This window comes from Centrocercus urophasianus, unplaced genomic scaffold (genome assembly GCF_019232065.1).
Source record: "Centrocercus urophasianus isolate 14NV4802_14NV808 unplaced genomic scaffold, USGS_Curo_1.0 seq_41, whole genome shotgun sequence".
NCBI lineage: Eukaryota > Metazoa > Chordata > Aves > Galliformes > Phasianidae > Centrocercus > Centrocercus urophasianus.
The window spans coordinates 4,949,363-4,961,572 of NW_024884989.1; the positions used below are offsets into that span (position 1 = coordinate 4,949,363).

Sequence of the window (12,210 nt, forward strand, 5' to 3'; positions counted from 1 at the left end):
TGCTCGGCCACAGGATGGTGTCTGGGCAGCGCTGCGCTGCAGGAGCTGCCCTCTGTCGGGAGCAGCAGTGAATGAAATGACTGCTGCTGCCACTGCAGCTCGTCTCCGCCGGCTTTTCCCTCCAGGTGGGCCATTACCTGCAGCTTCTCATGGCTGCTTGCCAGCAGCAGCGTGTCCAACATTTCCCAGGGGAAATGCATGATGCACACGAGGCTGCGTCCGTGTGCTGCAGCGTGGCAGCCATGCAGCTGGGTCCCAGCAGGGAGCAGAGCACTGGGCTCTGAGGATGGGGCACGAGGCTGCAGGGACCCCAATCGGCTGCGTCCCACCACCACGCTGCCGTGGCAGAGCTCTGCTTGGGGCCCAGCAGCCTGGCCCTGACGGCCTCTTGCCTTGTTTTTCTCTTGGCTCAAGTGCTGTGATGCTGGAGGCAAACCGCTCACTCAGGCTCTAATGAAATGTCATATGAAAATGATTTTCTAAACAGGCAATTTTTATAAAGGCTAATAACAAACCACAGGGTGACCGTGGTGAAGCAGCAGAAGGGAGGTGTGAGGTTCAGGTGGCGGGGGGGTGCCCCGTGCGGGGCTGAGGCCGGAGGCCAGGGAAATCAGGCTGTTTACCAATCAAAGTCAGAGCTGGCCATGGCTTATTTTCACCGTGACTCGTCTACGGCTGTTATCATTAGATTAAGTGGTGGGAGGAGGAGAGGTATGTGTTGTATCATTAAATTAAGTAGTGGGAAGAGAGAATGGTAACAGGCAGAATCTACTTAGCAGACCAATTTGCAGTCTCCAATTACCTCGATGAAGCAGCAGTATCACTGCGGGGCGAGCGAGGCCTCGCGGGTGCCGGGGGGGGCTGCCTGCCATGACCTGTCAGGTGCCATTCCCAGCGCGTCCCCTTCGCTCAGCTCTGCTCCTGGTTCCTGCTGTGTGGCACAGGGCTCTCCTCCCTTCTCAACGCCAGGGGAACGGGGATGGGTGGGCAGACGTGGCCGTGAGAGGGGGCGGCCGCAGGTGGGCGAGCAGCACGCGGTGGGCACTGAATGTCCCCATCCAGCTGCTGCCATGGGAACCCGGAATAGCTGCGCTGCTCTGCCCGCAAATGTCAGCCCTGTGCGTGGGTGAGAGCGGCACAAACGTGTGCGTATGTGCAGATGTGGGTGCGCGTGGGACACAAGCGTGTCTTCGAGAGCGGGGGGTGCGCAGTGCTGTTGTGGTTGGGGTGCTGTGCTGCCAGACCCCAGGGCGGCCGCCTGACCCCGTGCCCCCACCTTGCCCCCCATCATGGCTCTGCAGGGGGTAGGCGGCAGGGGGGGACGGGACTGGGACAGACAGTGGTGTGTTGCCATGGATACGCTGGAGCAACAGGCATTGGGGCCGGCGCCGTGCATCGACCATATTTACCTTCCCAGAAACCGCCTCGTGCTTCTGCAATTTGCTCCAATTAGGCTCGTTACCGCATCAGGAGGCCGCGGTGACGGCAGTGCCGTGGGGACAAGTGGCGGCTGGCGCTGCAGCCCGAGGTCTGTCCCCACCCGCATCCCCATCCGCATCCCTACCTCCAGCCCTGCCCCTGCCTTCCCCTCTCTCAGCTCACCCCGTGCTGTGGCACTGTTGTCTCAGTGCCGTGGTCCCGTGCGCTGAGCCGCCCTCACCATCGCAGCCCTGGCCCTCGGCCCCATGGTCCTGACTGCTGGCGCAGGGCTGGCCCCGTGGTGGGTGAGCAGAGCAGAGCTCGGCTGGGCAGCCAGCAAGTTGTCACGTAAACAGAGGAAAATTACTGTGTGCTCGGCCAACACCATGCAGCTGGGATCAGTGCAGAGTGCCCTCCCCACGACTTGCTGGCTCCACTGACGCTGCAGCCCTCGCTGCAGCCCCTCAGCCTGGTGGGTGTAGGCAGGCTGGGGCCGGTGCTGGGGCAGTGGGGGATGTGCAGCGAGGCGCTGCCAGGGCACAGTGCTGTTCATGTCATGTAGCACAGCTCGTGCCTGGAAAGCAGGTGGGCATGGCGTGTGCTGGACTGTGTGTGGGTCCTGATGGTGTGCCCGGGGCCTGTGGGGGCATGGGGCTGTCTCGAGCTGTCTGTCCATCTGGGTACACCCCGGGCACAGGGCAGTGTGTTAATCCCCACACAAAGCCATTGTGGTTCCTAAAGCCGTGGCATCCGGGCTTAGCACTCATGTGCACTGCACAAGCCTCTTAGGGTGCCAGCTCACCCCACCTCCCCCCCAGCCTGACCCGTGGGACCTTGGGACAGCCCACCCAACCTGAGGGTGACAGGGACCCCACAGTGCTCAGCACCAGCAGCAGCCACTGCCCATCCTCAGGAGAGCACGGCTGAAGGGGCAGCTCCAAATGATTTAATTAAGGCTTCCTGGCAATGCTGATAGAGCTCATTAGTAGCTGGAGGAGAGCTGCAGCCCCCTCCACCCCCCTCTCCCCCCGCCTCTGCCCTGCTCACCTGTGCAAGGCCATAAGGGCAGCAGTGCAGTGCAGGGGCTCCCTGCAATGTGGCCCCATCCTCAGCTTGGGGTGATGTGCCCGTCACCCACAGACAACTGGGGACACTGTGGGGTGATAGTGTCACCGCTTCCCCTCCCCAGGGTCGGCCATTCCCCACAGACAGGCACACTCAGAGCTGGCCCTGCAGCCCAGCACGGGCCCACACCTATTTACACAGTTACGACATAAATTACACCACTGTGCAGAGGGTCTCGCAGGCGCACAAGGGCAGCACCACAGGATGAACCCCACCCCCCCAATTCCCAGCCCCCACAGACCCCAGCCCCCGTTCCCCTCCCCGCCTTCTCCAGCCCTGTCCGTGGGCCATTTTGCAGCCCCGCAGTGCCCAGGCTGAGGGCAGCGGCCGCCCCACGGCTCAGTCCTCCACAGCCCCCTGGGTGCAGCCATGGGCTCAGAAGTGGCTCTCGGCTGTGGTCTCGGGGAACTCATAGCAGTGGTGCCGCTCCCCCATGTCGAGCTGCTCGGCAGCACCGCTGCTCTCGAGGTAGTGGGAGCCGGAGCGCACGGCCGTGCCGCGGCCCATCCCGTTGGCACAGCTGCCCACCAGCTGGTGCTTCTCACAGCCTCCAGCGCCGTTGCGGGCACTGGGTGCGTGGCTGTAGGTGTGCTTGTACTCCTCCGCCAGGTCCTTCCCCAGCTTCCAGCGCTGCCACCGCTTCAGCAGCTCCGCCTGCACCTGCGGACGGCCACCATCAGCACGGCCCCTCGACCCCGCGCCCGCTCCCAGCCCGGCCGCTCACCTCCTTATTGATGAAGCAGTAGAGAATGGCCACCAGCATCCCCTGGGTAGAGACAGGAGAGGCGTGAGTGGCAGCGCCTGGACTCGGCCCCAGTCCATCCCTCCCAGCACGATGTCCCCGTGGCCAGCCCAGCCCTGCTGCGCTCACCTGGAAGGAGCCGAGGAAGAGGTCGAAGAAGAGCTTGACGTAGCGCAGCGTGCCCTGGGCGTGCTCATCCGTGATGAAAGCGAAGACGACCTCGTGGATGCCCAGCAACGGGATCAGCGTCAGTGTGGACTTGGCCAGCCTGCACGGAGCGGGCAGCCGTAGCGCAGGGCCGTGGCCGTGGGCACTGCACCACCTGCATGTGGGCACGCAGGGCTGGGGCTGCACCCACTGCCCACCTGAATTTGTAGTCGGTGTAGCGCATCTGGTGTGCGCGGAGCTTGGAGACGAGGATCTGGATGATGCGGATGAAGATGAAGAAGTTGATCTGCAGTGGGGCAGAGAGCCGTGAAAGGCATGTGAGCATGAAGTGGCCACAACCCCAACGATGGCTGAGTCAGGGGAGGCGGTGGGCAAAGCCGTGGGCTGAGGGCTCACCAGGATGGCCAGGAACACGGGAAAGCGGAGGATCCACCAGAAACCCATGTTGTGGTTGGTGCTCCAGCACCTGCGGAGGAGAGGGATGGGGACCCCAGGGCAGCCCTGTGTCAGGGTGGCTGCTGGAGCTTGGCACAGCACCTGGCACTGCGCTCCTTGCATGCGGGCAGCAGAGTGGAGCCTCTGCTGGGCTGTCCCATGGGTTTCTCTACAATATATCCCACACGTACCCCACACACCCCACAGCACAGGCTGATACTCACTGGATGTTTTCATAGAGAAACTTCACAACGACCCATGGGATGAGAAATAGCACAGGTGCCCCTGGAATGGAAGCACGGGGTGGGACAGGTGAGGCACGGTGTGGGCTCGGGGATGGGATGGGATGGGGATGGGATGCAGGCTGCGCTCACCCCAGCCGATGCACAGGTAGAGGGTGAAGTAGCTCCTCTCAGAGAAAACAGCCACCACCAGCAGGTTGTGCAGGTAGATGCCCTCCACCAGCAGCCAGCAGTAGTTGGCCATGATGCCATACTGCATGAAGACCGTGGCCGCCCGGCAGCCAGCGGCAGCCTGCGGGTGGGGGTCAGGGCCTGCCATGGTCCATCCCCCCCCACCCCCTGCCCCCCACTCACCTCATCACTCAGCCAGATGCGCACATTGTAGTCATCGATCTTGTCGCTGTAGTGAGTCTTCAGCAGGGCATCGATGACCAGCACGGAGACGCCCTTCACGATGAAGGAGGCGAAGAGGTTCATGTGGATGTAGTTCCTCATGCAGTGCAGCTTGCTGGGGAGGCAGGGGGCTGTTGTCAGTGTGCATTCCCCCAAAGCCCCCCTGGTGCAGCCCCTATCTGTGCTCACCTGAAGCCCAGCAGCACGGCCAGGGCAAGCAGCAGCGCGCACAGGGACACTGAGTAGCCCACAGTGTACATCACTTTGAAGCTGCCATAGGTCTTGGCTATTTTTTCCTGGAGAGTGAGGGGGGCGGTGAAGATGAGGAATGAGGCAGAACAGCACGGGGTGGGGGCTGCACTATGCCTGCCAGGGGCAACCCGCTGCCCACCTGCGCCTCCAGGTCCTCGGCGTCGATCTGGCACTGTGTGGCATTCCGCAGGGACTGCCCCTTGGGGCCTGTCACCCATTCCCCATCCGGCCCGCATGTCTTGAAGACATATCTGTGCTTCACTGCATGGGGAGGAGGGAAATGGGGCAACTGCAGGTACACAGCTGGGTTCTGCACGACAGCCCCGGGGACACGGAGCAGCACCCGCAGCAGCGTGGATCCGCATGGAGGTGTGCATGCACACACAGCCCTACCCCGCTCAGCCATGCCACCACGTGCCCTGCTGTTACCTTTCTGGTACCAGGGCAGGAACCAGGGGCAGGAGACGTTGACGGTGGTGTTGGGCAGCGCGTCGGGCCAACAGGAGAACTTGTCAAAGGTTCGGTTACAAACCAGCTCTGTGGGGAGGCAGAATGGCGATGCACTCTGACAGCCCATGGGGAGTGTCAGCTCTGGAGACCACGCGGTCACCTTCCCCGCAGCTCCCCATGCCCACCCTCAGGGGGTCCCTGTCCTGCCAGGACACCAGGGGTGCGTGTGAGGTGCCCACTCTCACCTGTAGGTGCGGGCATCCGGCTCATGTTGCGGTGGCACTCCTCGCTGTAAGCCTTCCAGCTTTCGAAGAGGAAATTTGTGATCTGGGCAGAAGGGCCCTGAGGGCACCAGAGACATCAGCAGGGTCAGGCAGGGGCAGGCATTCCATGGCCCTGAGGCTCAAGGATGGCCGTGGGCAGGCACAGATGGATGTGCCACACTGTGCCGTGTGGACAGCAGGATTGGACAGAGCCTTCTGTGCAGCGTGGCATAGCCATGGGCTGCCATGGGCAGTGTCTCTGGAGCCCATCCTTACCTGGCAGCAGAGCAGCAGCAGCAGGAGAGTGAGGAGAGGTGGCTGGGACATGCCTCCACCAGGCCACAAGCTGCATGAGGAGTGGGGTCCTGGCTTCCTACCGGCCCTCAGCAGCTCCTCTGCCCTGGCGGTGAGGGCCCTGGCACACGGGCGACCCTGCATGAGAGGATGAGTCACAGGGATGTGCAGTGGGACCCGTCCTGGGGCACAGCTGGGGATGTGCTGTGAGGTGAGCAGAGCTGCCACTGCCACGCTCACATCCCTGTTCTCCACCTGCCTTTAACTTTCAACTGTTTCTTTGTGTTCTTTCCCATTAGTCTGCAGGCCTTGATTATCTGCCATTTCCTCCCCAGGACAGCATTGCCATGGCCCCCAGCCACCTCTCTGCCTTCCCAGAGCAAACCCAGCCATCCCTGCTCCTTTCATCAGCCTTGAGCAGTTGGAGCACAGCCATGCTCAGACGTGACTCACTTGCATAGGGTGGACCCTCTCAGGCTCCTAGGGCTCCCTGACCACCCTCTGCTCACAGACCTGAGCTAAGCCCCATCCCCCCATCAATGCTGGTGCCTGATGTGCATCAGTGCTGATCTCCAACAGCCCAGAACCCTGTGAGGCAGTCAGGACATCCCTGGTGCCGGCACATCAGTGCACCACATCCCTCATCCCATGGGTCTCCCAGCCCTGGCACTTCAGTGGGGATGGAGGTGGCTGTGGGGATAACCACAGGCATCCCTGGCTCATGGGGCTGCGTGGCCCCGTGTTGGCTCTGCTACCGGCTCCATTGCTCCCTGCACAAGCAATGGGGAGCCTCATCTGACACGGCGTCCAGGAGTTCATGTACAAAGCCTGGCTCACGAGGAGCCGTAACTCCCTCCATCCCCCTTAAGCCGGTTATGGGGCTTCTGAATGGGATTTCAGCTCTTCTGACAAGGGGGCAGTGTGGGAGCTGATGCTGCAGCATTGCTGAGCCCCGGCCTCCCCATGGCTCCCCTCCAGCCATCGCTCCCAGGGCTCACCACTCTGCTCTGCCTATTTTTATCCCTGGGAAAGTCGTGTTTCCTCCATGCAGACCCACTCGCCATGTTGCAGGCGACTGCCTGAGAAGCTCATTAATCAGCCCGTGGCGCTGCAGATGCAGCTCAGGGAGCGCGACCTGCCAGCATGCGCCTTATTTAGGCAGTCTCAGAACAGGACCCGGCCCCGAGGACAGACAGAACTCTCTGTGTGGGCTCTGGGACCTTCACTGATGGGAACCCTCCAGTCACCTGCCCACAGCAGCATCCCCATCCTTCCGCCCCACCCCGAGCATCCCTGCACTGGGATGAAGCGCTTCTCTGGGGCATGGCAGTGGATGTGCTGGCAGCCCCTCTCAAGCCAGGCAGGCAGCTCTGGGGCAGAGGCTGCACTATTTTTAACTCCTGCAGTGGGATTTAGCATGGGGAGCCCTCTGCCCTAGACTCCCCTCCTGGCTGGCAGTGCTCCCCATGCCCCAGGGCCATGCTGCGGCCAAACTGGGCAGACTGCACTGGGTGAGGGGTCCTGGCGCATGGGGCAGTCACGCTCCTCATCTCCTGCACAGGGCCTCCAATGCACCCTGGCCCTGCAGCAGAGCCCTGCCCAGCCCTTTGCCCCAGCTGCCCGTGGATCTTCGCGGCCCCCCTCCCCAGCAGCCTACAGAGTGGGGGACCCCACACTCTGGGAGATACAGCTGTTCCTGGTGAGGATGTGGGGGAGCCAAGTGCTGCTCAGTCCGGCTCTTTGGGGCTGGCACGGCAGGTCTCAGGCTGTCAGCAGCACTGAGAACGTCCCAGGAGCTGGAAGTGCCAGCACCAGTACTTGTGGTGCTTCTGCTGGGTGTGCTGTGGCCACCGGGGCCAAAATGCCCCTGTCCCCATCCACTGTCAGTGAAGGTGACACTGTAGGATGGATCCAGCCCATGTCACAGTCTCCATTTTGCTGTGGCTTCAGGCACTACATTCCCCATCACTCTGAGCCACGGGCACCAAACCCCCATCATGTGGGTGGGTGCATCTGTTGGGACTGCAGGGAGCACGGGGGACTTTTGCCCCATGCTGGTGTTGGGTAATGCGGCATGTCCCTGTGTCATGTCTCTGAGGCTGCTGACCCTGGGAGAGGACGGCCTGCAAACACCACACTGCCCACAGCAGCAAAGCGGAGACCTTGTGCCCACAGGCAGGAGAGGAGGGAAGGGAAACACAGCGCTGGGAAAGGGGACAGCACCCAGCTAGGGACTGGGTGTGACCAGCCCTTGGGAGGCCACAATGTGCCCTGCCCAGCCCTGCCTCATCCCTGCCCCGGTTCCCCAGCACGTGGCATTGCAGCAAGGCACAGGGGATGGATGAGCACACATTTATCCCTGCACACGTGGTGGGATGTTGTCCCTGCGGGCACACAGCCCCTGCCTTGGCCTGGCACCATCCCGTCCACCCCTCAGCTGGGGCTGCTTTCACATGGGGAGGGAATGAGCTCCACATCTGGGATTGCTGCAGCTCATTGCTACATGGATCAGTGGCTTGGGGAAGCCTCCATGGGGACACCCATGGCCATTTGCAACGTGACCCGTGAGCAGCCTGGTACAGCATGGCCCTGCACAGAGCCTGGGGCTGCCTGCAGAGCCCGGTCCCTCTGTGCAGCTCTCATCCCCCTGATCCCCGAGGCTGGACTGAGAACACAGCTGAGAGCTCAGGAGGTGGTGGTGGGGGCTGCCATCCTCCTGACCCCGGGATTAGACCCCAGTGCACTAATGCAGCACTTTCCATGGCTGGCTCGGCTTTGTGCTTTGAGCTACAAGGCAGCACAGCGGGGGCTTCGGCACTTGGCAGGGGAGGGAATGGTGGAGGGCCAGGGCTGATGCAATGCCAGCGCTAACCGGGCCCAGCAGACACTGCTCCTCTCTCCTCCCAGCACAGCAGTGAAGGGGACAAGCAGCGCCCAGAGATGCCTGTGCCGGAGAGGTCATCTGCACCCCGTGCTGCCTCCGTCTGCACTGTCCCTGAGCTCCGGGACGCCTCCTGTTCGCCACTTGCAACCCCCACAACTCCAACCCCCGTCTGCCCTCTGCAAAGCGAGCACGAGGAACTTGGGCTGCAGAGGAACAGCTGAGCTGCCTGGGGCACCCCTCACACTGAACGACCACAGCTCATTTGCACGGAGCTGCATGATGGTGGAAACATCGAGCAGCGGCACATGGAGAGCCGACGTCGCGCAGCACCAACAGCACTGAGTTCTGTGTCACTTTGGACCAAGAAAACCCAAACCAGCCCTGACAGCATTTTCATCAACAGCAACAAAGGATGCAAACAAGCAGCAATCAGCCGTCGGGACAAGGCTGTTTGCATCACCTCCAGCACTGCTGAAGGGGAAGGGGATGGCATCTCCTGCAGCTGCCCTGTGTGAGGGGGCAAGTGCAGGGGTCAGACAGAGGCAGTATGGAGCACAGAGGGGTGCTGCAACCACAGCAGTGTGGCTCTGTCTGGGGGAAATGGGTTTGTTTAGTTCATCACACTGCATGAACTGGGACGTGAAACAGGAGGACAGCACAAGAGACACAGCGGGCGACACGTGTGGGCAGCATGTCACAGGGGAAGCAGGGGAGTGGGAAAAGCTCAGGAAAAGGTCAGTGCAGACAGGCGTGTGTGCATGTGCACCCGCTCTGGGGGCTCAGCACACTCCTATCTGGCCTGACTCACACCACTGATGAGCACTGGGGACAGCTTCAGGGTACATCAGAGAACAGCGAGCTGCAGCAGCACACAGCTGCCCCATCCCAGGAGGGTGTCCTCATTTCAAAGTGGTTCTGTGGGGCTGCGGGCTGCGCTCCCATCCAGCTGCTGGGCAGAGCCAACACAGCCCTGTAGGGATGGGGGCTTTGCGTGCAGACGGGTGGGCAGAATGCAAAGGAAGAACACAGGGGCTCCGTGCCTCCTCTGTCTCTGCCCCCCCAGCTCCTGCCCCTGCCTGGCACTGGGGGTGCTGAGCTGTGTGGAGCTGAGCTGTGCTCCACAGCTGGCCTCAACACTGAGCTGCTGCTCAGAGCTTGCGGTCACATTTTTTCATTAACTATTTTTAATCCATATTTTGCCTCTTCTCCACTCAGTCTTTTTCCCTCTCCAGGCAACAGAACACACAAAAAAAATCTGCATCACTCTGCATTGAAAGGAACGGGGATTGGTGGGAAGGATGGGAGCTCGCAGCTGGGGCGGCACTAACGTGGTGAGGAGGGGGACTGCGGGCTCGGAATTTTCCTCTGGATGCACAGATAAAGCTGAGAATATCAGGGGGTAAAGGCTGAACTTGGCACGGGTCAGGACACCCACCATGGGCATGGTGGGCACGGCACAGGGCGCAGCGAGCTGTGGGGAGGACATGGGGTGGGCAGCAGCCACTGCTTGTCTTCTGCTCTCTGATGCAGAGCTGGCTTGGCAGTGGCGTGCCCTGCTCTCCCCGCACCACCTCGAGGGAGCAGCCGGGCTGGGAAGCGCCGGGCAGAGGTGAGCTCTGCTGTTGCTTTGGGGATGCGCATGCAGCCGCCAGGCGGGCAAGGTCACATACCCAACATGTCCTCGTTAAACAAAGCCATTTACCAACACCGTGTTGACACAGCAGAGCTCGGGACAGAGTCACAAAGGGCACTCGCCGTGGGCCCCTGCGGCACCAGGGAGCCTGGGGAGCAGCACGGAGGGTGGAAAAGTGCTTCTGCCCAGCACGAAACCACAGCCGTGCCCGCAGTCGGAGCCCGGTGGGCACCACCCAGGTGGGGGCATCTACAGGAGATGCTCCCAGCGAGCCCGAGTCCGGTCGGTGCCAATCACCCGGTGTGGGTGCATAGCGGCCACGGCAGCATCGAGCACGGAGATACCCGACGGCCGAACCCTTCCCGGGGGCACCGAGCCGGACGGAGAGCGAGACCGAAGCCGGAACCAGGGCCCTCCGCCTCGGGCTCAGCCCCGTCGGGGCTCGGGCCGTTCCCGAAGCCGTACCGCCGCTCTCCGAGCTCATGGCCACGCGATGTGTTGTCCGTCGGTGCTGTGCAGGCGCTCCCCTTTCTCCCTCCCTACCTCCCTCCCTCCTCGCTGTCCGTACCTGTCGGGGTTGGGCTGGCGGCGGCTCCCGGGCGCATCTCGGTGCTGGCGAAAACCGGGACCGGGACCGGCGCGCTCGGCCGCTCCGGCGAAAACTTTTGCCAGAGCCGCGGCGGCGGCAGCGGTGGCGACTCGGAGGGGAGGGACAGTCGCGGGGGGGAGGGATCGTGGGAGAGAAGCCTCTTCTCGCCGCCCCGCTCCTCCCGCTGGCACGGGGGGGCGGAGGGGGCGCGGCCGGTGCCCCCTCCCGGTGTTTCGACCGGCACAAGCGAAAGCTCCCGGGAGCTGCGAGCGACCGCGCGTGTCACCGCCTGTGGTCTCGGTGCTGCCTCCTCCGCTCCGTTCCGTCCCGGTGCTGAGCACCCCGGTGCCGCCCGGCGCGGCGGCGAGGACAGCCGATAGATCACCGGCCCCGTGCGGGTGGGATGCGGAGGGATGCGACAGAGCGCGGCTTTGTCGGGTCAGCTCCGCTCCCGGCGCTGCGGATCCTCTCGCCCCCGGCGCTGCGCCCCGGCTCCGTCTGCGCGGTGGTCCCATCCCAGCCCCGGCGTCGGGAGGTGAGAGGTCCCTGCCGGTGCCCGGCGCTGGCGGCTCCTGACCGCGGTAACGGGGCTGACCCCGCGCCCGGCCGGAAGCTGCGCGTACCCTCTCGTTCCGGCCTCCGCTGGCGGTGTCGGGTCTGTGTTTGCCGTACGCTGTCCTGACGGAGCGCGGCCAGGTAAACACGGCCCGGAGCGGCCGCGGCATCCCCCGAGCCCGGGTCGGGCCGAGCCCCCAGCGCGGAGCACAGCGCGTTCACATGGAGCCGCCCGGGGGGCTGCGGGAAACGGGGGCGGGGAAGCCGAGCTGAGGGAAACGTAAACTCCGCTGGCAGAGGGCTGCTGCGCCCCGAGGGACGCGGTCGGGGCACGGGAGTGCGGGGCCGACGGAAGGGAGAGCTGCTCCGATCCTCGGGACGGTGGATCCCCACCGCCGCTCAGCGCCGGCCCCGGGGAGAAGCACCGCATCGCCCCGCACCTGCCCCGCGGCTCCCGCACGGCGCCGGGCACCGGAACAAAGCGTCGATGCCAGCCGGCATCATTAGGCTTCGTTAAGGTGACGAGCTTTCACTTCTCTGCTGTCCCAGGCTGGCTCCGTTCCGCCCGCCGCGGCCCAATTAGCGTCACGTCCAGGACGGAGCTGCAGCCAGCAGACACGGGCCCTTGGCACGGCTCTGCCCGGAACCCCGCGCTGCCCCGAGCACGGCCCGGCTGTGGCTCCCCCGCCCGGCGCTGGGAGATGCCCACGGGGCAGGGACGGCCCCGTTCCGTGCGGTGCTGAGCGGGTGAGCCCGGACCCCCATC

General features: G+C 63.5%; 1 protein-coding gene across 1 annotated transcript; it reads right to left on the reverse strand.

The window, feature by feature from the left end:
• Positions 1 to 2,644: 2,644 nt before the first annotated feature.
• Positions 2,645 to 10,967, reverse strand: GCGR (glucagon receptor). Its single transcript, XM_042833399.1, has 14 exons — positions 10,869 to 10,967; positions 5,766 to 5,921; positions 5,472 to 5,568; positions 5,206 to 5,313; positions 4,916 to 5,037; positions 4,714 to 4,820; positions 4,486 to 4,639; positions 4,264 to 4,423; positions 4,114 to 4,174; positions 3,851 to 3,920; positions 3,652 to 3,740; positions 3,416 to 3,554; positions 3,269 to 3,310; positions 2,645 to 3,204 (listed from the first exon to the last, which is right to left on the reverse strand). The coding sequence occupies exons 2-14, from the start codon at positions 5,814 to 5,816 to the stop codon at positions 2,920 to 2,922; spliced, it is 1,485 nt and encodes a 494-aa protein (XP_042689333.1). The 5' UTR covers positions 5,817 to 5,921; positions 10,869 to 10,967; the 3' UTR covers positions 2,645 to 2,919.
• Positions 10,968 to 12,210: the final 1,243 nt, after the last annotated feature.